General features: G+C 42.5%; 1 protein-coding gene across 4 annotated transcripts in view; it reads left to right on the top strand.

The window, feature by feature from the left end:
• LOC112218346 (lissencephaly-1 homolog B) overlaps positions 1 to 25,007 on the top strand; it is a 32,713-nt gene that overhangs the window by 2,528 nt on the left and 5,178 nt on the right. For 2 of the 4 annotated variants that reach the window (XM_024379055.2, XM_042301343.1), the window contains 9 exons: positions 12,971 to 13,097; positions 16,578 to 16,662; positions 16,790 to 16,864; positions 18,766 to 18,972; positions 20,475 to 20,643; positions 20,895 to 20,997; positions 21,937 to 22,165; positions 22,278 to 22,379; positions 22,650 to 22,806. In XM_024379055.2, coding sequence (XP_024234823.1) covers positions 13,066 to 13,097; positions 16,578 to 16,662; positions 16,790 to 16,864; positions 18,766 to 18,972; positions 20,475 to 20,643; positions 20,895 to 20,997; positions 21,937 to 22,165; positions 22,278 to 22,379; positions 22,650 to 22,806 — 1,159 coding nt within the window. In that variant the 5' untranslated portion in view covers positions 12,971 to 13,065. Of the gene's footprint in view, positions 1 to 11,472; positions 11,535 to 12,957; positions 13,098 to 16,577; positions 16,663 to 16,789; positions 16,865 to 18,765; positions 18,973 to 20,474; positions 20,644 to 20,894; positions 20,998 to 21,936; positions 22,166 to 22,277; positions 22,380 to 22,649; positions 22,807 to 25,007 lie in introns of all 4 variants that reach the window. The other 2 variants (XM_024379056.2, XM_042301342.1) reach the window with 2 other exon arrangements.

Below are 25,007 nucleotides of genomic sequence, written 5' to 3'. Positions count from 1 at the left end.
ATCAGAAGTGTGTTCTGGAGATTCTATTCCACGTGTTGCAATCTGAGTGACTAACTCATCTGCCGCTATTATCAATAGCAATTTGACTTGTGCGGTCTCTATGCTCTAGTTGTTTAGTTTAGCATTTTTTATTTATTTTTTCACCTTTATTTAACCAGGTAAGCTAGTTGAGAACTAGTTCTCATTTACAACTGCGACCTGGCCAAGATAAAGCAAAGCGACAGAAACAACAACACAGAGTTACACATGGAATAAACAAGCGTACAGTCAACACAATAGAAAAAAAAGAAAGTCTATATACAGTGTGTGCAAATGGCATGAGGAGGTAAGGCAATAAATAGGCCATAGTAGCAACGTAATTACAATTTAGCAGATTAACATTGGAGTGATAGATGAGCAGATGATGGTGTGTAAGTAGTGATACTGGTGTGCAAAAGAGCAGAAAAGTCAATAAAAACTGTGGATGAGGTATGTAGATTGGTTGGGCTATTTACAGATGGACTATGTACATCTGCAGCGATCGGTTAGCTGCTCAGATAGCTGATGTTTAAAGTTAGTGAGGGAAATATAAGTCTCCAGCTTCAGTGATTTTTGCAGTTCGTTCCAGGAAGGAAGGAAAGGCAGCCAAAGAAGGTGTTGGCTTTGGGGATGACCAGTGAGATATGCCTGCTGGAGCGCGTGCTACGGGTGGTTGTTATCGTGACCAGTGCGCTGAGATAAGGCGGGGCTTTACCTAGCATAGACTTATAGATGACCTGGAGCCAGTGGGTCTAGCGACGAATATGTAGCGAGGGCCAGCCAACTAGAGCATACAGGTCTCAGTGGTGGGTGGTATAAGGTGCTTTGGTAACACAACGGATGGCACTGTGATAGGCTACATCCAATTTGCTGAGTAGAGTGTTGGAAGCTATTTTGTAGATGACATCGCCATGGTCAAGGATCAGTAGGATAGTCAGTCAGTTTTACTAGGGTAAGTTTGGCGGCTTGAGTGAAGGAGGCTTTGTTGCGAAATAGAAAGCCAATTCTAGATTTGAATTCATTTTGAATTGGAGATGTTTGATATGAGTTTTGAAGGAGAGTTTACAGTCTAGCCAGACACCTAGGTATTTGTAGTTGTCCACATACTCTAGGTCAGAACCGTCCAGAGTAGTGATGCTAGTCGGGTGGGCAGGTGTGGGCAGCGAACAGTTGAAAAGGATGCATTTGGTTTTGCTGGTGTTTTAAGAGCAGTTGGAAGCCACGGAAGGAGACTTGTATGGCATTGAAGCTCGTTTGGAGGTTGGTTAACACAGTGCCCAAAGAAGGGCCAGATGTATACAGAATGGTGTTGTTACCCCTGTCTAGGGGCCCGTCTGATCCTCACTGTTCTCATAGGGGAGTTTACAACTAGATTTGTTTTCTGCTCTGGCGGCCTCGTACGGTGATGCACGTAGTCTCGACCACCACCACCAGCGGTTGGTATCACAACCAAAAAGTTTGGACCCTATGTACAAAATGTCAGCGGCCGCATAATGAGAATGACTGTAACCTTTCAACCAAATCACCTGGTGTTTGTGCTTCAAAATGCTCAGTGGCTGTTTCAGATTTCAAACGCAGTTCCTCGGCAATGTTTTCATTTCCTGCTTTTGTCAATAGTTGCTCGGTTCTCTTCATGTCAGCCATGTCTTGCACGTGCTTCAGCTGTATTGAGATCCATCCTTTTTGGGGTGGAGGTTCACTAATATGGCACATTCATGAGCTTTCAATACGACTTTCCTCAGTACAAAATCCTCGATGACCCACTGTGCTGTCAGACTCGGCATGCTCATGGGGCTGATATCGCTGGTCCAATTGTCAGTCGTGACGCTACTACTGTGTAACTCTGGGTAGGACAACATCTGAAAAATAGTTTACTTGGTAGTGTACCGGTGCTTGACCAGTCGGCGAAAGCCAACATCAACCACGACAGAGAACAGTTGATTGTTAAGGAAAGCAAGAGCAAAGAAAGATTTCGGCAGACAGGGTGGGAGGGTCGTCACGTGTTACAAGTGTAGTGCATCATTTTACGTGGTGTCATTACGTCATGTACCTATGTTATATGTATGCATGTCTGCTTTGACATTAGTTTTGCACATTGCCGTTAAACTAGACGGGGTCGATGTTGGCAGTTTTGGCTAATATCGGATGATTCCGATATGTTCACCTACTACGCGTCCCCAATTATTACTACAAGGTAGGATACAAAGTCTGAAAATTAGGCTTTTCAGTTAACCAGATTTCATAGCTTTTGGCAATGGCTCACAGAACTTGTTTTTGTTCTAACATCTGTCCCCATGTGTTTATGACTAAGTCGGAAGTTTAAGGAAACAATATCAAACCATTTTTTTGTCCATTGAGTGCTAAGTGTAGAATTTTACAATCCTATTAAATATAGAATTTAACCTTCTGAACCACTCATACCGGATCCGGTATAACTCATCAGCAATGCTGAATAGCATAGCGCCACAGTCAAATAATATTACTAGAAAATATTCTTGAAATCACAAGTGCAATATTGCAAAACACAGCTTAGCCTTTTGTTAATCCATCTGTCGTCTCAGATTTTGAAATTATGCTTTACAGCGGAAGCAATACAAGCGTTTGTAAGTTTATCGATCGTTCGAAAAAACAACAAGTACACTTAGCATCAGGGAACTTGGTCACAAATCAGAAAAGCAATCATATTAATCGTTTACCTTTGATCTTCGGATGTTTTCACTTTCGAGACTCCCAGTTAGACAACAGATGTTCCTTTTGTTCCATAAAGACATTTCATATATCCAAATACCTCTGTTTGTTTGGTGCGTTATGCCCAGGAATCCACCGGAAAGAGTGGTCATGACAACGCAGACAAAAATTCCAAATTATATCCATAATGTCCACAGAAAAATGTCAAATGTTTTTTATAATCAATCCTCAGGGTGTTTTTCAAATATCTATTCGATAATATATCAACCGGGACAGTTGGCGTTTCACTAGGACCGGGAGTCGCAATGGCCGCCTTTCTCTTTTGCGTTCAACTCACTCTGAGAGCCCCCACCTATCCACCTACGCAATGTGGTCGTTCACGCTCATTCTTCAAAATAAAAGCCTGAAACTATGTCTAAAGGCTGACACCTTAGGGAAGCCATAGAAAAAGGAATCTGGTTGATATCCAAAATTGACAGTTTTGGAAACTTTAGTGTTTTCTATCCTAATCTGTCAATTATATGCATATTTTAGCATCTGGTCCTGAGAAATAGGCCGTTTACTTTGGGAACCTTATTTTTCCAAACATAAAAATAGTGCCCCCTAGCTTCAAGAGGTTAACACTGCTATCTGAGTGGCTACTCCTGGCAAACGTCTCTGTCCCGAAACAAGCAACAGTTAGCCTGGACCTAACCTCGTGCTAGGCCCATCTCCCGGCTAGCTGAAGATGTCCATCAGCCACTCCAATTGGCCTGGACCCCTTTCACTGCCGACACGGAGCCTTGCCGATCCATCACGACTGGTATACCAACGTAATCCGCCTGAGGGGGATTCAACAGGCTCCTCCGTCGCAACGTCCCCTGAAGGCCCATCTGCTAGCCTGCTAGCCGCGGCCTGCTAGCTGTATAGAGCTTATCAGACTGTTAGCTGAAGAGGTCCATCACGGAGCCCTTCCGATCCATAACGACTGGTCAGCCGGCGTAACTGTCTGAGGGGGCTACAACACTCTTCCGTTGCAACGTCCCCCTAAGGCCCTTCTGCTTGCCCCGGCCCGCTAGCTGTCTGAAGCGCCGTGTCTCCAGCTCGCCTAGCTACTCACTGGTCCCTATTATCACTCGGCTACGCATGCCTCTCCCTAATGTCAATATGCCTTGTCCATTGCTGTTTTGTTAGTGATTACTGTCTTATTTCATTGTAGGTCCTTCAGCCCTGCTCAATATGCCTTAGCTAGCCCTTTTGTTCCACCTCCCACACATGCAGTGACCTCATCTGATTTTAAATGGTCTCTGTAGAGACACAACCTCTCATCGTCACTCAATGCCTAGGTTTATCTCCACTGTATTCACATCCTACCATACCCTTGTCTGTACATTATGCCTTGAATCTATTCTTCCGCGCCCAGAAACCTGCTCCTTTTACTCTCTGTTCCGAACGCACTACACGACCAGTTCTTATAGCCTTTAGCTGTACCCTTATCCTACTCCTCCTCTGTTCCTCTGGTGATGTTGAGGTTAATCCAGGCCCTGCAGCTCCACTCCCATTCCCCAGGCACTCTGATTTGTTGACTTCTGTAACCGTAAAAGCCTTGGGTTCATGCATGTTAAACCTGCTGTGATGGCAAGTCCTGTTGCAGCCTCTGACCACCAGGGTGAGCTTTTTCAGCCACTCGTTGAGTTTGATTCTCAGTCTTCCCACTGTGATTTTTCAGCCTTTATTTCAATGGTGTAGTGTCCCTGGTAGATGGCAACCAAAATGTTTCAATCAAGATCTTAAGAGACACTGGAGCTTTAGATTCTTTCTCTAGAGAGTCTGATACTGGCAGTTGTGTAATGGTATGTGGTATGAGTTTAGTTCCATTCTCTTGTCCTTTACATGAAGTTACCCTAAAATGTGGTCTGGTAGAGGGTGATGTAGATGTTGGGGTTATACCCCAGATGCCAGTAGAGGGAGTCCACATGATTTTGGAGAATGACTTGGCAGGTAGTAAGGTGTGGGCAAATGGCAAACTAAACATCTGTAAGAAGCAACCTTCAGTGTCACCTGCAAGGGAATCGCCGGATCAACTGTATGTCTCCTGAGGTATTTCCAGTTTGTGCGGTTACCTGTGCGGCCTCTCGTAAGGAGATTGAGAGTAAGCCAGAAAGTCTTGAGTTCCCAGTCAAACTCCAGACAGAACAGTTGACTAGTTCTAGAGATTCATTGATGGCTGAGCAAAAGGCCGATACTAACTTGGCTGATCTGTTTGATAAAGTTGTTCTTGATTCAGTGGTGAGGAATAGTGCTCAGTGTTATTGTCTTCTTGATGGGCTGTTGGTCAGGAAATGGGTTCCACACTATGATCAGGGTCTAGGAGAACCATTCTTTCAAATAGTTGTACCTACTACTTTGCAAAATACTTTGCAAAATAAAGTGTTGCAAACTTCACATGGTGATGTGGCAGGTCATATGGGTGTTCGTAAAACTTATGATCGCATACTTTATTTTTTTCTGGCCACGTTTAAAGCGGGATGTATCTCAGTTTATTAACTTGCGATACGTGTCAGTGCACAAGCAAGTCAAACCAGGTTGTAAAGCCAGCACCTTTGTATCCAATACCAGCCATAGGGCCACCTTTTTGAGCATCTTATTATCGATTGTGTTGGGCCTTTACAAAGTCAGGTCATAGCTACTAATTAACTGTTATGTGTCAAGCAACCAGATATCCGGCAGCTTTTTCCTTGCGTACCATAACGCTTTAACTACTGATTTTGAAGTTAACTCAATTTATTGCAACATTTGGGATTCCAAAAATCCTCCAGTCAGATCTGGGGGTCTAACTTCACCTCCCATTTATTTGCTCAGGTTCTCAAACAGCTTAAAGTTAAACACAACAAGTCTACTGTTGCCCAGAGCCAGGGAGCTTTGGAATGTTTTCATCAAACTTTAGAATCCTTGCTTCGTGCATACTGTACAGAACTGTCTGCAGATTGGGAGGAGGGGTTACCTTGGCTGTTACTAGCTGCTCGTGAAGTAGTGCAAGAAAGCACAGGGTTTAGCCCAAATGACTTAGTGTTTGGTCATAAGGTGCGTGGGCCTTTAGCAGTGTTGCAGGATGGTTGTTTGTCTGAGGAACCACCTCAGAACCTTATTGACTATGTAAATGGTTTTCGGTTGAAGTTGTATAGGGCTGGTGAACTGGCGAAAGAAACTAAAATCTTCTCAGCAGAAAATGAAACTGAAATATGACGGACAGGCTGAGCTGCGTGAGTTTAGTCCCGGTGATCGCGTACTTGCTCTTTTGCCTCTTGTAAGTTCACCTTTTCAGGCAAAATATTGTGGTCCTTTCAATGTGTTGCATAAAGTGTCCGATTTGAACTATCTTATTGAAACCCCTAGTCATAGGAAGTCCTCTAAGTTATGCCACTCCCGTGATCTAAGCAAAGTTGAAGGCACTCCAGCGGTGAGGTCAGCGTTGACTGCTGCTCCAGTCACTATCTTGTGGCTTTAATTTGGTGGTGTGGGGAGAAGAGGAGGACGTTAGGGTTTCAGATGAGGTCTTACAAGGTCGGTTGAAAAACTCCCAGACTTGGCAAAACCTTGGTTTTGGTAGATCATTTAGACTCTGAGAAACATGATGAATTGTTAGCTCTTATTAGCCAGGTTGACTATTAATTTGGCAAAATGTGAGTTTGCCAAAGCTACAGTCACACCCAGGCAAGGTTGTTGGTCAGGGTTTTGTCTGTCCCGTGGAAGCCAAGGTCCAGGCTGTGAAGCAGTTCCCACCGCCCTCCACAAAGAAAGAACTGATGCGCTTCCTGGGAATGGCGGGGTACTACATGTCAGCTGGTCCTTTTGTGGGAGGGCTGAAATGCAGTGGAAATGTTTTTTGGGATTCAGTTCATTTGCATGGCAGAGGGACTTTGCTATTAATTGTAATTAATCTAATCACTCTTTCTTAGCCTCTTCGATATAGGGGGCACTATTTAAATTTTTGGATGAAAAACGTTCCCGTTTTAAACAAGATATTTTGTCACGACAGGATGCTCGACTATGCATATAATTGACAGCTTTGGAAAGAAAACACTGACGTTTCCAAAACTGCAAAGATATTGTCTGAGTGCTACAGAACTGATGTTACAGGCGAAACCCAGATAAAAATCCAACCAGGAAGTGCCGCATTTTTTGAAACCGCCTCATGCCAATGACTCCTTATATGGCTGTGAATGAGCTACGAATGAGCTTACGTTTTCCACGCATTCCCCAAGGTGTCTACAGCATTGTGACGTCTTTTTAGGCATTTCCATTGGTGAATGGCTGTAAGGGACCATATATAGCGAGTGGTCACATGGTGTCTCCCGGAGAAAATCTTGTGTAAAATACTGAGGTAGCCATTTTTCCAATAGTTTCTTATGAGAAACCAACTGCCTCGACGGATATATTATCGAATACATATGTTAAAAACATCTTGAGGATGGATCCTAAACAACGTTTGCCGTGTTTCTGTCGATATTATGGAGCAAATTTAGAAAAAGATTTGGCATTATAGCTGAAGTATTTTTCGGTCGATTTCTCAGCCAAGCAGGATGAACAAACGGGAGCTTTTTCTCCTACAAAAATATTATTTTGGGAAAGAAGGAACATTTGCTATCTAACTGGATGAAAGCATCTGAAGTTCTTCAAAGGTAAATGATTTAATTTGGTTGCTTTTCTTATTTTCGTGAAAATGTTGCCTGCTGCCAGCAGAGCCTAGCATAGCATTATGCCATGATAAACTTACACATGCTTGTCTAGCGTTGGCTGTAACGCATATTTTGAAAATCTGAGATGACCGTGTTGTTAACAAAAGGCTAAGCTTGTGTTATTTATTTCATTTAATTTGTGATTTTCATGAATATGAAAAGTTGCGTTATGGTAATTCGCTTGAGGCTATGATTACGCTCCCGGATACGGGATTGCTAGTCGCAAGAATTAAGATTCTGAAGTTTATGCAAATTGCCATCATACAAACTGAGGCAGCAGACTTTGAAAATGTATATTTGTGACTTTCTCAACTTTTGGCCATGATAGCACATTTGCATTGATGTCAGTGATTTAAAGGCACAAATAGAGTGCTGAGTACCAGGCAGTTAGCAAGTTTGGTAGGTTACTCATGACCAGCAGAAGCATCAGTTTGGATAAGCCTAATTACTCTGACTAAACGGTCATGTGGAATTTGACTGCCTTCGTGACTCGTGACTGCCTGTGTGGCGGTAATATGGTCACCACAACAGCCCTATCCCCAACAGCCCTATCCCCAACAGTAAAAGCTATGATAAAATGTACTGTCTTCACAATCCTTAATGGGAACAGGAGCTAGGTGAACTCCTGCAAGCTCCTGCTTGTGTCCAGCTTTTCTCAACGTAACTATTGGTCTGCCATCTTTGATACCATATCTAAAAGTATTACAAATGCCTTTTGATCCTACTGCCATAACATTGTTTAGGGTAATACCTGATGCCTTAACTTCTTGCGTCGAGCAATCCCGTATCCGGGAGCGTAATCATAGCCTCAAGCTCATTACCATAACGCAACGTTAACTATTCATGAAAATCTCAAATTAAATGAAAGAAATATATTCACTCACAAGCTTAGCCTTTTGTTAACAACACTGTCATCTCAGATTTTCAAAATATGCTTTTCAACCATAGTTACACAAGCATTTGTGTAAGAGTATTGATAGCTAGCATAGCATTAAGCCTAGCATTCAGCAGGCAACATTTTCACAAAAACAAGAAAAGCATTCAAATAAAATAATTTACCTTTGAAGAACTTCGGATGTTTTCAATGAGGAGACTCACAGATAGCAAATGTTCAGTTTTTCCAAAAATATTATTTGTGTAGGAGAAATCGCTCTGTTTTGTTCATCGCGTTTGGCTAAGAAAAAACCCTGAAAATTCAGTCATTACAACGCCAAACTTTTTTCCAAATTAACCTCATAATATCGACAGAAACATGGCAAACGTTGTTTAGAATCAAACCTCAAGGTGTTTTTCACTTATCTATTCGATGATAAATAATTCGTGGCAGTTGGGTTTCTCCTCTGAAGCAAATGGAAAAATACACGCAGCTGGAGATTACGCAATAATTGTGACGGAGGACACCAAGCGAGCACCTGGTAAATGTAGTCTCTTATGGTCAATCTTCCAATGATATGCCTACAAATATGTCACAATGCTGCAGACACCTTGGAGAAACGACAAAGTGTAAGCTCATTCCTGGCGCATTCACAGCCATGTAAGGAGACATTGGAACAAACGCCTTCAAAATCTGGGGCATTTCCTGTTTGAAATTTCATCTTGGTTTCGCCTGTAGCATTAGTTCTGTGGCACTCACAGACAATATCTTCGCAGTTTTGGAAACGTCAGTGTTTTCTTTCCAAAGCTGTCAGTTATATGCATAGTCGAGCATCTTTTCGTGTCAAAATATCTTGTTGAAAATGGGAACGTTTTTTTAATCCAAAAATTAAAAGAGCGCCCCCTATATCGAAGAAGTGTATTTTGATAATGTTAACATCTGACTTTGTAGCCTTTGAGTGTGTTGGCAAGAAGGTTGATTTTACTTCTGTGGCAATCACCCTCCTCCCTCTCATTTTGTGTGGATTAAAGATGTTTTCCACTTTAGTAAATTGGAGAAGATAAAATATACCCTATGGGGATCTTCTGACAAATTCTACCGAAATATGGCCACCTTTCTTTACTTATTTTTAATTAAATAGGCAAGTCCGTTAAGAATAAATTCTTATTTACAATGATGGCCTACCCCAGCCAAACCCTTATCCGGACGACGCTGGGCCAATTGTGCACCACCCTATGGGACTCCCAATCATGGCTGGTTGAGATTTTATTTATCGGACATTTGAGAAATTTACTGGTCATCCATATGCAATGGGTGCGTTCCCCAACTAGGGGGCCGCGTACCAAATCTGGTTTGCGGTAGATTTTATTTGGCACCAAGTTTTCTGAGCAAAACAAATGTTTTATTATATATTTTATTTTGTTGGACATAAGACTATATAAAAGCACCAACAAATAAGCTCCAAGTGATTTTAATTTTGGAAATGTGTTCCAAAGTATTCCCACACGTGGTGTATTAGGTACACCAGTCTAATACCAGGTCGGACCTCCCTTTGCGTCCAGAACAGACTGAATTGTCGGGGCATTGAAACGTTGCTCAATTGGTATCAAGGGACCCAATGTGTGGCAGGATAACATTTCCTACACCACATATGTGAACAAAATATGTAGTCAAAAAACAATTGCATTTTGTCATAAGTTAACAAGCAATATGTGAAAACTGTTGTGGAAATCTGCAGAGCTCAAGTCGACTACAAAACTCAAAATGTAATGCTCTCTAGAAAGTTTGGCTGGCTAGCTAGCTAGAACACGTAGCTACACACAATACCAAAGTCAATATCAGCATGTGAAGTAGTTAGCGAGTTGTAAAATCCCTGAAACTGCAGTATCAAATGAGTTACAATCTCACCATATATGATCCATCTTCATAATCAACAGTAGCCTAGGTGCCTGTCGCGCGCTCTCTCAGCAGCAGGTGAGGCATGCCTGTAAGTCAGCGTTCAAGGAGTGAGAGTGGTTCTGAATCCCTGAACATTTTTCTGGCTACAATTTTATTTATCGACTTTTAATTTATTTGATTGGCCAAAAGCCGGCAATTCCGGTTAACGGAAACCCTGTGTGTTTTTAAAATCAACCAATAACACTCTGTCCACATATCACTCACTTAATACAAGATGTCACCCTCATTCGCATCTCACATAGTTTCCTAGCTTTTTCAACATGCAGGTGCCGGTCTTTTAACATACACACACACACACACACACACACAAGATGCAGTGTACACACTGACTAGATCCTATTGTACACTGACTCACCCTAGTTTTGCTATGTCTGGATTCGCCTCATGACCCATTATGGGTTCTCGTAGCTTTTTAAGCTGAGAGAAGAGGGATTTGGTTTGGGAAATGTGTGACAAGACAGTGCTGTCTCTGCAGTTTTAAAGGCTGTTACTGTCTGACAGACTACCTGACCGGGGGCTTTAAGTGAATGGAGCCTGGTGGTGGGCCAGGCTCCTGGTGGTGGTGGTGGGCCAAACATTCAAATAATCAAATCTTGATGATGAGTTGGCTATTTGAATCAGCTGTGTAGTGCTAGGACAAAAACCTGGCTAGTACACAGACACAATCAGATGGACAGAAGACAAACAACTGGCCAAGTCCTACTTTGAAATGATATGTCAACTTTTGTTGCACTGAAAGTTTGACTGGAAGGGATTGGACTGCAGTGAAAGTTATTCACACGTGTACACAGATTTACTTCCAGTGTGATAAGGGTAGTGCATGGGACCTTGAACTCTATAGTATTTTGATTGACTCAACATTGAAAGAGTGATTTGTTTTATTGAAGGGTATTGATCATGAAAGTCATGCCTGTTTCTCAAAAACATTGCAACTTTAACAGTTTGACGTTATATTTAAACTTTCTTGTCCACAAAATACGCGTGAGTACACCCACTTATTACTCAACCCCCCACACACACACACACACACCAGTCCTGGCAGAGCTGAGTTGGCTCTTGCAGGTGTCAGAGCTGGCATAGGCTTGGTGACAATGTCATATGTGAGAGGTCAGGCTAATTTGGTTAGCGGCCTATTTATGAGCTGGACAGTCAGTGCTGCCTGGAGCCTTCCTGCCTGCCTTCTCACCTTTCCCTTGTCCCCTCCTTTCTCCACAGTCCCCTCTTCTAACATGTCCTGTGAGACTGATGATTAACAAGCCAGCCCACGATGGCTTTTGGTAGGTAGCCTATACAGTTTGTTTCACAGAATGAATGACTTGATGGCATAGTTTATTCTCGTTGTTCGGTGTCTCAACATGAGACGACAGACAAACAAACCGAATTCCACCTGTGAACCCTTGTGGCCTTTTCTGGTGTGTTGTGGTCTTTACTTAAACCCTGTCTCATTCTTTTTGTGGATCTGTCAGCTAGGAGAATGGACTGTCATTTCTCTTTGCTTATTTGAGCTGATTTTGCCATAATATGGGCTTAGTCCAATTTGGTAAAATACCATATTCTGTATACCACCCCTACCCTGTCACAACAACTGATTGGCTCAAATGGATTAAGAAGGAAATAAATTCCACATTCACTTTTAATGAGTCACACCTGTTAATTGGAATGCATTCCAGGTGACTACCTCCATGAAGCTGGTTGAGAGAATGCCAAGTGTGTGCAAAGCTGTCATCAAGACAAAGGCTACTTGAAGAATCTCCAATATTTTGATTTGTTGAACACTTTCTTGGTTACTACATGATTCCATCTGTTTATAGTTTTGATGTCTTCACTATTATTAAACAATTTAGAAAATATTGAACATTTTAAGAAAAACCTTTAAATGAGTAGGTGTGTCTGAACTTTTGACTGGTACTGTACATTTATTTACACCTGTCTGGAATTTGCCTTCGTGAGCAAGGTGCCCGTCAGCATTAAAACCAACAGAATACAGACAAGTTCACATAGACCTCATACAGAATATACAAAATCGGAACAGTAAACTTAAAACATAACTCTGGCATCATTGTTTGGAACATCAAATTGCATTAGAATTGCAGTATCACATCGCAATAGAATCGTGATACATATCGTATTGGCACATACTGTAAGTATTGTGATAATATCGTGAGGTCTGGCAATTCCCAGCGATATTCCTCAGTCCTGCACTGTCAGCTGTCTGGACGACTAGTCTCTGGCACACACACACACACGGATCCCACACATACAAACATTTCTACAAAGAGGATGGCACCCCCACATAAACACTTGTAAGCATGTGTGTACACACACAGACCGACTCTTTGTGGTCTAGCCAATAAGCAGCTTAAAGCCACTGTCACCCCAGCTACTAGCAGTCTTATGGCTCAGGAAGTACATGCTTTGCTGCAGAACCACAAATGGCTGTGTTGGTTTTGTTTCTGTAGATTAGGCTACCCTATCAATATGCCGTACTATTAGCCTAAATATGTTCCACACCTGTCAGAGGCCAGAATGAGAGAAGTGAGCCTTGCCATTAGGCAGAATGGCAGATATCATTGTGTTTGTACCGCGTTGATTAGTAATCTAATTTTTGTCAATAACCGTACACTAATTTTTCCTTCTTGCTCTCCCTCCAACTTTGTTTTGCTCTCTCCCCTTATTCTTGCCCTTGTATCCACCCCTCTGTTTGGAGTACCAGTTGTAGTCTCTGAGGACTGAGCAGCTGACCTGAGGACCCCCCCCCCTACACCCTCACCCCTAGTCCAGAGGGCGAGAGCAGCCACTACAGCCACCATGGTGCTGTCACAGAGACAACGAGATGAACTGTGAGTACACACACACACACACACGACACAGGGTTTGTACGGTCATAAATCCTGGATAAGTTATGGAAATTGACTTGTTTTCCAGGCTTGTTGGATTCTAAACTTTGAACATTGAGATATTAAAGACATGATAGATCAGACGCATAGTATATAAAGGAGTGAGATCTGTAGAAAGACAGTGTGGCTGTGGAATGTGCTGGGTGGAAGGGAGGAGATCACAGGATTGCTATAGGGGAAACAGATGGACATCTGGGGATTAGGTGGAGGGGTTGAGGTCAGGTCAGATCCCCTGATGAGAGTAATAAGGGTTTAGTATCCTGTTACCCTCTTCCTGTGGAACCTTAAGATGTAAGGATTGTCCAGAAGTGTCCAAAGTGGGATATATGTTAAAAAAAAAAGCTGAAATAAATCATTATCTCTACTATTCTGATATTTCACATTCTTAAAAATAAAGTGGTGATCCTAATTGACCTAAAACAGACTAGGATTAAATGTCAGGAATTGTGAAACTGAGTTTAAATGTATTTAGCTAAGGTGTATGTAAACTTCCGACTTCAACTGTATATTCCCGTTAATTCCCACGGCAAAATGTGGAACGAGTCAAGGGGTCTGAATACTTTCAGAATGCGCTGTTTTTGACAGTTTCTTAAAACCTCTTGGAACTACTGCTCCCGGATCCGGGAGAATTGTCATCACCTGACAATAATTAGCATAACGCAACGGACCAAAAATATTACTAGAAAATATTCATATTCGTGAAATATATTGAAACATAGCTTAGCCTTTTGTTAATCACCCTGTCATCTCAGATTTTGAAATTATGCTTTACAGCCAAAGCAAGACAAGCATTTGTGTAAGTTTATCGATAGCCTAGCATAGCATTATGCCTAGCTAGCAGCAAGCAGCTTGGTCACAAATCAGAAAAGCAATTAAATTAAATAGTTTACCTTTGATGAACTTTGGAAGTTTTCACTCACGAGACTCCCAGATAGATTGCAAATGTTCCTTTTTTCCATAAAGATTATTTTTGTAGCCGAAATAGCTCCGTTTGTTCTTCACGTTTGGCTGTGAAATCAACCGGAAATTGCGGACCCGACAACGGCGAAAAATATTCCAAATTAGATCCATAATATCGACAGAAACATGGCAAACGTTTTTTATAATCAATCCTCAATGTGTTTTTCAAATATCTTTTCGATAATATATCAACTGGGTCAGTTGGCTTCTTAGTAGGAGCGAGAGAAACAATGGCCGCATTTGTCTATTACGCACATACCACTGAGCCACCAGCTGATCACTGACGCAATGTTGTCGCTCGCGCTTCAAAATAAAAGCCTGAAACTATGTCTTGTGACACTAGACACATTAGGGAAGCCATAGAAAAAGGAATCTGGTTGATATCCCTTTCACTGCTCAATAGGGACGCATAGGAACGCAGAGGTTTCTAAATAAGATTCACTTCCTGATTGGATTTTACTCAGGCTTTCGCCTGCATAATCAGTTCTGTTATACTCACAGACAATATTTTTACAGTTTTAGAAACTTTAGTGTTTTCTATCCTAAGCTGTCAATTATATGCATTTTCTATTATCTGGTCCTGAAAATAAAGTTATTTTTCCAAAAATGAAAATAGTGCCCTCTAGTTTCAAGAGGTTAAACATGCTCATTCTGATACTATAAAGAAATCAAACTGTTACTTGCATGTGACTCTGATGGAGGATTTTATAAAGTGATGCTCCTTTTCCTGTCAATTACAAGATGTGCTTACAAGATCTCTTCTTGTCCAATTTGACAACTGAAAGGACTGCCACTCATCAGATTGTCAATTTAGTCTTGCCTATAGGCTAACTCTTATGTGTGAAATTTGTTTTTGAAGAGTTTAGGTGTAGTATTGCTGGGCTGTGCAGGCTGACTGGCATCGTTTTGTTTCCCCTTGGTCATCAACTTGGATAAAGTCAAGGATATGTTTTGCATTACTCTAAAGGCTTACTGCAACACGTAGCATGTTTTCCTTTCCCTTACAATAAATGTAATTTATTCATAGCATTATAGTAAACAAAACAGCCCCGTATCAACTTATTTTTACAAAGTAAAGCGTAACAGAGAATGCATCAACCCCCAAGTCGGTTGTGATATTAAGATGAGCGCCAACGATGATAAATCTGCATCATTACACGGTTCTAAATTATATCAACCTCTTCACCCTCTACAATTCAGTTAGGCCTCATAAATTAAATTTGATTGTGAAGTAACGTGCACAATTATCGCCCATTCGTCATCCATTTAGTGGGCTGGCATCGTTTGCTTTCCTTCGCTCAGATAGAGTCAAGGATAAATTTTGCATTATTCTAAAAGCCTACTGAAACACCTATCATGTGTTCGTTTCCCTTTACAATCAATTTGATTCGCAATAACGTTATAGTAAGTAAAAGTCCCGTCAGTTTCATTTTACAAAGTAAAATGTATATTAAAATTATATCAACCCACAAGGCGTACGGTCAAATTATTTGCTATAAACATGAGTGACAAAGCTGATGAATATGTGAATCATTGCAGTATAGTATGTGTACTAACGTCCTACAGCGCGTTGTCTTGGCGGGTTAAGTTGGCAATAGGTCTGAGGTGAAGAAAAACGGTAAAGTTCTAAATACTTTTCTGTTTGTGATTTCAAAATTCTGACATGAGCAATGTAAAATATTTTTTTACATTTTACAAAATCAAATGTCAGTGGCCGTTGGCCTTTGGCGGTTCTAGTGTTAAAGAAAGATTTTTAAGCCTTGAGACAATTGAGACATGGATTGTGTATGTGTGCCATTCAGAGGGTGGATGGGCAATACTACAGATTTAAGTGCCTTTGAACAGGGTATGGTTGTAAGATCCAGGCGCTTCTTGGTTTTAGTCGTGTGTCTCTGTAGTGTAGTACAGTCCAGTAGCTCTGCAGACAGGAAACAGCCTGTAGAAACACACTGCTCTCTGATGGCACATTGGGCCAAAGGTTGACCTCATAGACACACACCACATTCTCTCTGAAAGTGTGCCCAGCCGCACACGTACTTGAACACACTCACTCACACAGGTTACACTGATCCAGCAGCCACTTGAGGAGTGCTGATGTCCTGCTGCTCATAAAACATTTAGCCCACATCAGAGAACGGAACCATGCTGCCACTTTATGCTTCTTCTGAGTGTTCCATCCCTCCAGCAGTCGTCATGTTTCCATGACCACCAGAAACACTGGCTGTGATTCATTCTTTGTTTTCCTAGAGGAAACATTTCACTGGACACACACACTTTTCTGATACAGTATTTAAGGAGGTATGGGAGCTACCTGCAGTCAGAACACTGACTGAATGAAACATGCTGGGTTAAAACTGGATTTTGAGATTGTCACATACCCAGCATGATTATGAAGACAACCTTGGAATATAATGTGCATATTGACGGTTGTGTTTTGTGCTCTTTATTCTCTCTCTTTCTCAGAAACCGAGCGATAGGAGACTACCTCCGCTCCAACGGCTATGAAGAAGCCTATTCCACCTTCAAGAAAGAGGCAGAGTTAGATATGGTAAGCAAACACACGCACACTAACTTGCCCAAAAACTGCCACACTAACCTATTCTTTGATTTCCTTGCAAAAATTTGAAACCTAGAAATCACACTAATTTTTCCATTTCTGTCTCCTACTCCCACAGAATGAGGAGTTAGATAAGAAGTACGCTGGTCTTTTGGAGAAGAAATGGACCTCTGTCATCAGATTACAGAAGAAGGTGAGTTGACGTCACTTTTATGGTGTTATGGTATTTTGTGTGTGTGTTTTGATTTTCCATCCCATATTGGAATTGCAGATGGTTTTTAAGCTCTGATGCACTTTGCACCATTTTAACAGTTAAAAAAAAAATGATTTTTGTGTCATGTATTTACTATATATACACTGCTCAAAAAAATAAAGGGAACACTTAAACAACACAATGTAACTCCAAGTCAATCACACTTCTGTGAAATCAAACTGTCCACTTAGGAAGCAACACTGATTGACAATACATTTCACATGCTGTTGTGCAAATGGAATAGACAACAGGTTATAGGCAATTAGCAAGACACCCCCAATAAAGGAGTGGTTCTACAGGTGGGGACCACAGACCACTTCTCAGTTCCTATGCTTCCTGGCTGATGTTTTGGTCACTTTTGAATGCTGGCGGTGCTTTCACTCTAGTGGTAGCATGAGACCGAGTCTACAACCCACACAAGTGGCTCAGGTAGTGCAGCTCATCCAAGATTGCACATCAATGCGAGCTGTGGCAAGAAGGTTTGCTGTTTCTGTCAGCGTAGTGTCCAGAGCATGGAGGCGCTTCCAGGAGACAGGCCAGTACATCAGGAGATGTGGAGGAGGCCGTAGGAGGGCAACAACCCAGCAGCAGGACCGCTACCTCCACCTTTGTGCAAGGAGGAGCAGGAGGAGCACTGCCAGAGCCCTGCTAAATGACCTCCAGCAGGCCACAAATGTGCATGTGTCTGCTCAAATGGTCAGAAACATACTCCATGAGGGTGGTATGAGGGCCCGACGTCCACGGGTGGGGGTTGTGCTTTACAGCCCAACACCATGCAGGACGTTTTTCATTTGCCAGAGAACACCAAGATTGGCAAATTCGCCACTGGCGCCCTGTGCTCTTCACAGATGAAAGCAGGTTCACACTGAGCACATGTGACAGTCTGGAGACTCCGTGGAGAACGTTCTGCTGCCTGCAACATCCTCCAGCATGACCGGTTTGGCGCTGGGTCAGTCACGGTGTGGGGTGGCATTTCTTTGCGGGGCCCACAGCCCTCCATGTGCTCGCCAGAGGTAGCTTGACTGCCATTAGGTATCGAGATGAGATCCTCAGACCCCTTGTGAGACCATATGCTGGTGCGGTTGGCCCTGGGTTCCTCCTACTGCTAGACCTCATGTGGCTGGAGTGTGTCAGCAGTTCCTGCAAGAGGAAGGCATTGATGCTAAGGACTGGCCCGCCCGTTCCCCAGACCTGAATCCAATTGAGCACATCTGGGACATCATGTCTCGCTCCATCCACCAACGCTCCATCCACCGATGCTGTAGTCCAGTTCTGGGAGGAGATCCCTCAGGAGACCATCCGCCACCTCATCAGGAGCATGCCCAGGTGTTGTAGGGGGGTCATACAGGCACGTGGAGGCCACACACACTACTGAGCCTCATTTTGACTTGTTTTAAGGACATTACATCAAAGTTGGTTCAGCCTGTAGTGTAGTTTTCCACTTTAATTTTGAGTTTGACTCCAACTCCAGACCTCATGGGTTGATAAATTTGATTTCCATTGATGATTTGTGTGATTTCGATGTCAGCACATTCAACTATGTAAAGAAAAACGTATTTAATTCATTCAGATCTAGGATGTGTTATTTTAGTGTTCCCTTTATTTTTTTTGAGCAGTGTAGGATGCTTTCTTGGCCAGGGCTCACTTGTACAATAGATGTAATTCTCAGTGTGACCTCTGGTTAAATAATCAATAAAAACGTGTGTGGAGTATGAGTGAAATAACTCTGGAGAACCATAAACAACCAACTGAACTATCTAGAGTCTACTACTCTCTCGTTGTCATCTTTTCCACACCTTTATCTTCACTCCCCTACCTTCTCCCATCCCTCTCTCCCCCAGGTGATGGAGCTGGAGTCTAAGCTGAACGAGGCCAAGGAGGAGATGACTCTAGGGGGTCCTGTGGCCCAGAAGAGGGATCCTAAGGAGTGGATCCCCCGTCCCCCAGAGAGATACGCCCTAAGCGGCCACCGCTCCCCCGTCACACGGGTCATCTTCCACCCGGTCTTCTCTGTCATGGTCACTGCTTCTGAGGACGCCACCATCAAGGTCTGTATGTGTCAATCATTTTCTAAGAGCTTGGTGTACCAGGGAGCCATAGCTCTATGTAAGATACAAGTTTATTTTATCTAGCACATATATACAGTTTCCTCCAAATATATTGGCACCCTTGCACTTTTCTTCAGTAATTCCCTATTTCTTCTAAAATAAGTTGTAATTTAAATAATTGCTCTCAAAACCTTGTTGGGTTTTCAACATTGCAGAACCAAATAGAATGTTGTAAAGGTAAGTTTACAAATTTAATTTAGAAAATAAAGTCGGGCACCCTAAATCTGGGTGAAATGTTCTGTGACCCAATAAAACAACATGTTAGCTCTTAAGTAGTACAGCACTGTGTTTACTGATGACTAAATGAATCATTCAATGAAAAGAACACCCTCCTACAATCAAACATGGAGGTTTGATAATGCTGCGGGGCTGCTTTTGCCACCTCTCATACTGGAGGCCTTGAACGTGCACAGGGCATCATAAAACGAGATTATCAGATCTTTTGGAGTCCAATATTCAACCCAGTGTCCAAAAACTGGGTCTCTATTGGAGGTTGTGGGTGTTCCAGCAGGACAACGACCCCAAACACACATCAAAAATCACCCAATAATGGTTTAAGAAGAAACACTGGATTGTTCTGGAGTGGCCAACCAAGAGTCCAGCTCTGAATCACATCCAAAAACCTATGGCGAGATCGGAAAACAGCAGTTGGTGGAGGGCACCCCTCAAACAGTGAAGAATTAGTGCAGTATGCTGCTGAAGAGTGGGCCAAATTGCCAGTAGAATTGTGCAGCAAGCTCATTGAAGGCTACAGGAAGTGTTTGCCTGCACTTATCTTGCCCAAAGGCTGTGAAACCAGGTACTAGCTCTGGGGTGCCAATAACCTTGTTCAAGCCATTTGTGCTCATTTTTTAAATTAAATTTGCAAACTTACGTTTTATAAAACATTTATTTGTTCTGCAATATTGAAAATCCATAAGGTGTGGAGACCATTTAATTTTTTTTCAGTTTCAACTTATTTCTTGAGAATCTTCTAAGGAAAGTGCAAGGGTTGCAATATATTTGTCCGCAACTGTATGTCAGTGACTGTCACATTAGATATCTCTGCAGCTGCTATTCCTCCCCTTCATCTTCTCGATATCCTCTCTTCTACTCTTTCTCTCCTCTTCCTCTCTCCTTTTCACTCGCTCCCTTCTTCCCCCCGCTCTTGTTCTTCTCATGCTCTCTCTCTCCTTATCTTTCCTCTTTATCACTGTCGAGATGGGGTGATGCTCTGGTAACCGGGACAACGCTGGCAGAGCATGAAGCACTGCACCCTGGGATGCATGTTAATCTCATCCTGCTCTCTCAACTTCTTCCTCTCTTTGCTTTGTGCTCTCTTCTTTCTCTTTTTATTTCTCTTGTAACACTCACTCTTATGCATTGACCCAGAAGAAGTTTATTGCCCTGTCATGTTGAAAAATGTTTCAACTGACTATGCGTTTGTATGTCTCTCGCTCTAGGTGTGGGACTATGAGGCAGGGGACTTTGAGAGGACACTGAAGGGTCATACAGACTCTGTCCAGGACATCTCCTTTGACCAGACGGGCAAGCTGCTGGCCTCCTGCTCTGCAGACATGACCATCAAGCTGTGGGACTTTCAGGGCTTTGAGTGCATCCGCACCATGCACGGTGAGGGTCTGGGTGGGTGTCTGTTGTGTTCCTCCAAGTGGTACAACGGCAAACAAGCACTATTACCCAATGTGCACCTACCGACACTGTTAGTGTACTTACGTGGTTACTTCAACAGTGTACTTATGTGATAGAAATATAATAATTCTATCTTTGGTTACTACAATGTAATTACTGTGGTGTACTAGGTATTTTTTCTTTGTATTAGCCTTACTGATGTCACTTTCCTGTTTCCTGTCTGTCTGTTTCAGGTCATGACCACAACGTGTCTTCTGTAGCCATCATGCCCAATGGAGACCACATAGTCTCTGCCTCCAGAGACAAGACCATCAAGATGTGGGAGGTGGCCACTGGGTGAGACACACACACTTATCAGGTGCTGAAATACTGTATCTCTTGTTATATTAGTCCAGTGAAGAGATGTTCCAACGCATACACAGACTGACACATTCTGGTGTCCAGTATTACGGTTTTGCTGGAGAGGTGTGTGTTTGTCTAGCTACGCTACATATCCAAAAGTATGTGGACACCTGTTGAAAATCTCATTACAAAATCATGGGCTTTTAAATGGAGTTGGTCTCCCCTTTGCTTCAATGGAGTTGTCAGGGCTTTGTCCAGGCTAATCAAGTTCTTCCACACCGATCTCTACAAACATTTCTGTATGGACCTCGCTTTATGCACGGGGGCATTGTCATGCTGAAAAAAGGAAAGGGCCTTCCTCAAATTGTTGCCAGAAAGTTGGAAGCACAGAATTGCGTATGCTGTAAAGGTTTCCCTTCACTGGAACTAAGGGGCCTAGCCCGAACCATGAAAAACAGCCCCAGACCATTATTCCTCCTCCACCAAACTTAACAGTTGGCACTATGCATTGGGCCAGGTAGCGGTTTCCTGGCATCTGCCAACCCAGATGCGACTGCCAGATGGTGAAGCATGATTCATCACTCCAGAGAACTTGTTCCCACTGCTCCAGAGTCCATTGGCGACGAGCTTTGCACCACTCCAGCCGACACTTGGCATTGCACATGGTGATCTTACAGTAGGTTTGTGTGTGTGCGGCTGCTCGGCCATGGAAACCAATTTCATGATGCTCCTGACGAACAGTTCTAGTGCTGACGTTGCTTTCAGCAGCAGTTTGGAACTCTGTAGTAAGTGTTACAACTGAGGACAGACGATTTTCCTCGATTTACACACCTCTCCGCAACTGGTGTGGCTGAAATAATAGCCGAATCCACTAATTTGAAGTATGTCCACATACTTTTTGTGTAACTTGGTCGAGTCGGTTTCTTTCTCTAGGTATTGTGTGAAGACATTCACAGGCCACAGAGAATGGGTGAGGATGGTCCGGCCCAACCAGGATGGTTCTCTTATCGCCAGCTGTTCCAACGACCAGACGGTGCGTGTGTGGGTGGCCACCTCCAAGGAGTGTAAGGCTGAGCTGCGGGAGCACGAACACGTGGTGGAGTGTATTGCCTGGGCCCCCGATACCGCTCACCCCACTATCCTGGAGGCTACTGGCTCAGAGGTGAGGAGAACCTCTATACTATGTGAGGTATTTTGAAATGATGACACGTGTTTCGGCAATAACAACTTTTTTTTGTTCATGCTTATAAGCATCTTTTCTTTACTCTCTGTAGAGTAAGAAGAGTGGGAAGCCCGGCCCATTCCTTCTCTCTGGCTCTAGAGATAAGACCATCAAGATGTGGGACATCAGCACTGGCATGTGCCTTATGACTCTGGTGAGTGTGTGTGTGTGCACCTTTTACTATACTTGTGAGCACCAGAAGTCCTCAGAATACCAGAATAGTAAACCAACACAGTTAGAGAAGTGAGGACATTTTGCTGGTCCTCATTTGTAAAAAGGCTATTTTGGGGTTAAAGTTAGGGGAAATAGGATTTTGTTCGTTGCCTTCCCCTCAGGCAGCACAATTGGTCATGATAACTGGGTATGTGAGGATGTCCAAAGCGGGTTTTGTTTCTCAGGTTGGTTGTGTGTGTTCTCCCTCTAGGTGGGTCATGATAACTGGGTGCGTGGTGTGTTGGTGCACCCTGGGGGCAGGTTCATAGTGAGCTGTGCTGATGATAAGACTCTGAGGATCTGGGACTACAAGAACAAGCGCTGCATGAAGACCCTGTGTGCCCACGAACACTTTGTTACCTCTCTGGGTAAGACTGTCTGTGTGTGCATTCCCTTAAATATTGTAGTACTAGTCAAAACCACCTGTTTGTGTGTGCGTAATCTCCAACACTTCTGCCAGTTCCACAGTTCTACCTCCACCCAGTCCATCATCAGGGTTCGTACGGTCATAAAAATTCTGGGAAAGTCATGGAATTTCTTTATGGTTTCCAGGCTTAGAAAAGTTGGAAAATTATAAAATCCTAAATGTTTTGGAAAAGTAATTAACATACATTGCTAAATTTTCACGTCATTTATTTAGACACAGTATAAATCTATATTTATCAATCAAATAAAAATCAACATATCAGCGAGGATCAGAATGACACTTTACCACATCTGTGTTTGCGCACGTCACCTGCATGTGTGAGAGACGAGTGGGCCGTTGCTCATGTGAATCGAAATAATAATTTGTGAACTGCGAATCATAGTTTCTGGAAAAAAACTATTAATGTCGCCTTCTGGATTCTGTGGCTTCAAAACTTGTTTTGTAGATACTTCCAGTTGATTTGGGCATCCAATGAATGGGACATTGCCCCGCTTTACCATTTGCAGGTTGTTAAAGCCAGAATTCAAAATTCATTACGTTGCGATTTTGTCACTGATCTACACCCAATACCCGTAATGTCAAAGTGGAATTTTGTTTGTGGAATATTTTAGAAATTAATAAAAAATGTAAAGCTGAAATGTCTTGAGTCAATAAGTATTCAACCCCTTTGTTATGGCAAGCCTAAAGTTCAGGCGTAAAATGTGCTTAACAAATTGCACAATAAGTTGCATGGACTCATTCCGTGTTCAATAATAGTGGTTAACATGATTTTTGAATGACTGCCCCATCTCAGTACCCCATATGTACAATTATCTGTAAGGTCCCTCAATCGAGTAGTGAATTTCAAGCACAGATTCAACCACGAAGACCAGGGAGGTTTTTCAATGCCTGGTGAAGAAGGGAACTGATTTGTAGATGTGTAAAAATACAATAAAGCAGATGCTGAATATCCCTTTGAGCATGGTGAAGTTATTCATTAATTTCACCTTGAGGCCAATGGTGATTTTTAAAACAGAGTTTAATGGTTGTGATAGGACAACTGAGGGTGGATCAACAACATTGTAGTTACTCCACAATACTAGACTAAATCAGAGTGAAAAGGAAGCCTGTACCGAATAAAAATCAATATTCCAAAACATTCCTCATGTATGCAACAAGGCACTTTGACATGTACGATCACATATTTGTGATCGTTGTTGAGTAGTCACTGCCATTCTGAAAAGCATCTAAACTATGTTTTGTACTGATTGGAAATAAAGTTCTTTACAGCAAAACCCAAATGAGCAAGCTTATAGCTCGACTTGTTTACGATGTAACACATCTCTGGTGAGCACAAGGGAGAAATGTAATATTGTTTAGAAAAGAGATACGTGTCAGCTAAGCTAACAGCAGATAAATTCTTTATGATGGCAGCCATGTTAAGTTTGACAAGCATAAACTCCTTAACCCCAGAATGCCATTCACTATAAAATGCAAATAAGTCAAAAATGGCTGTGCCCATTGCCTTAAAAATATGAACTTAGTTTGGCCACTTTTCAGCATATTCCAAATCTTCGATGTACATGTTAGTGTATACAAGAACCGGAACACATGAATTGACGAGTCGTTTACCATTTTTGACAAATCACAAAACAAGTAAAATGTTATGGCCTCGCAGATCATCATGCTAAATACAAGCCTACTGCCTAGCCTAACCGTAGCGCGAAAGCTAAACCGGGATAAAACCTTTTGGGGGGGTTCATTTAAATTGTGGGGGGTTTTCAATTCCATGGGGGGTGGAAATGGGGAAGGTATGATCAAGGCAATATATCAATAAATGGTGGACAAACAGGAAGTGTATATGCTAAAGTAAAACCCTTGGTATGTGGGGTCTGATCTGGCATAGTTAAAATCTCATGCCACATTCAAAGGAACTGGGAAATTTCCGACTTCAGTGCGTCCAAGACAACTGGGAACTCGGAAAAAAACGAGACTGGGAAAATCGTTATGAATGGTCATCCAACTCGGAATTCCACTTTGAGCTCAGGCCTCTTTCTACAGCTCCGACTTGAAGATCACTGACATCATGATTTGACTTTGTTTATTTCCGAATTCCCAGTTGTCTTGAAAGGCACCATAAGTCGGTCGCGTGAACAATCCCTT

The sequence above is a fragment of the Oncorhynchus tshawytscha genome, linkage group LG19 (assembly GCF_018296145.1).
Source record: "Oncorhynchus tshawytscha isolate Ot180627B linkage group LG19, Otsh_v2.0, whole genome shotgun sequence".
NCBI lineage: Eukaryota > Metazoa > Chordata > Actinopteri > Salmoniformes > Salmonidae > Oncorhynchus > Oncorhynchus tshawytscha.
The sequence above is the reverse complement of the archived record's forward strand: the minus strand, read 5'-3'. Positions and strand labels throughout refer to the sequence as shown.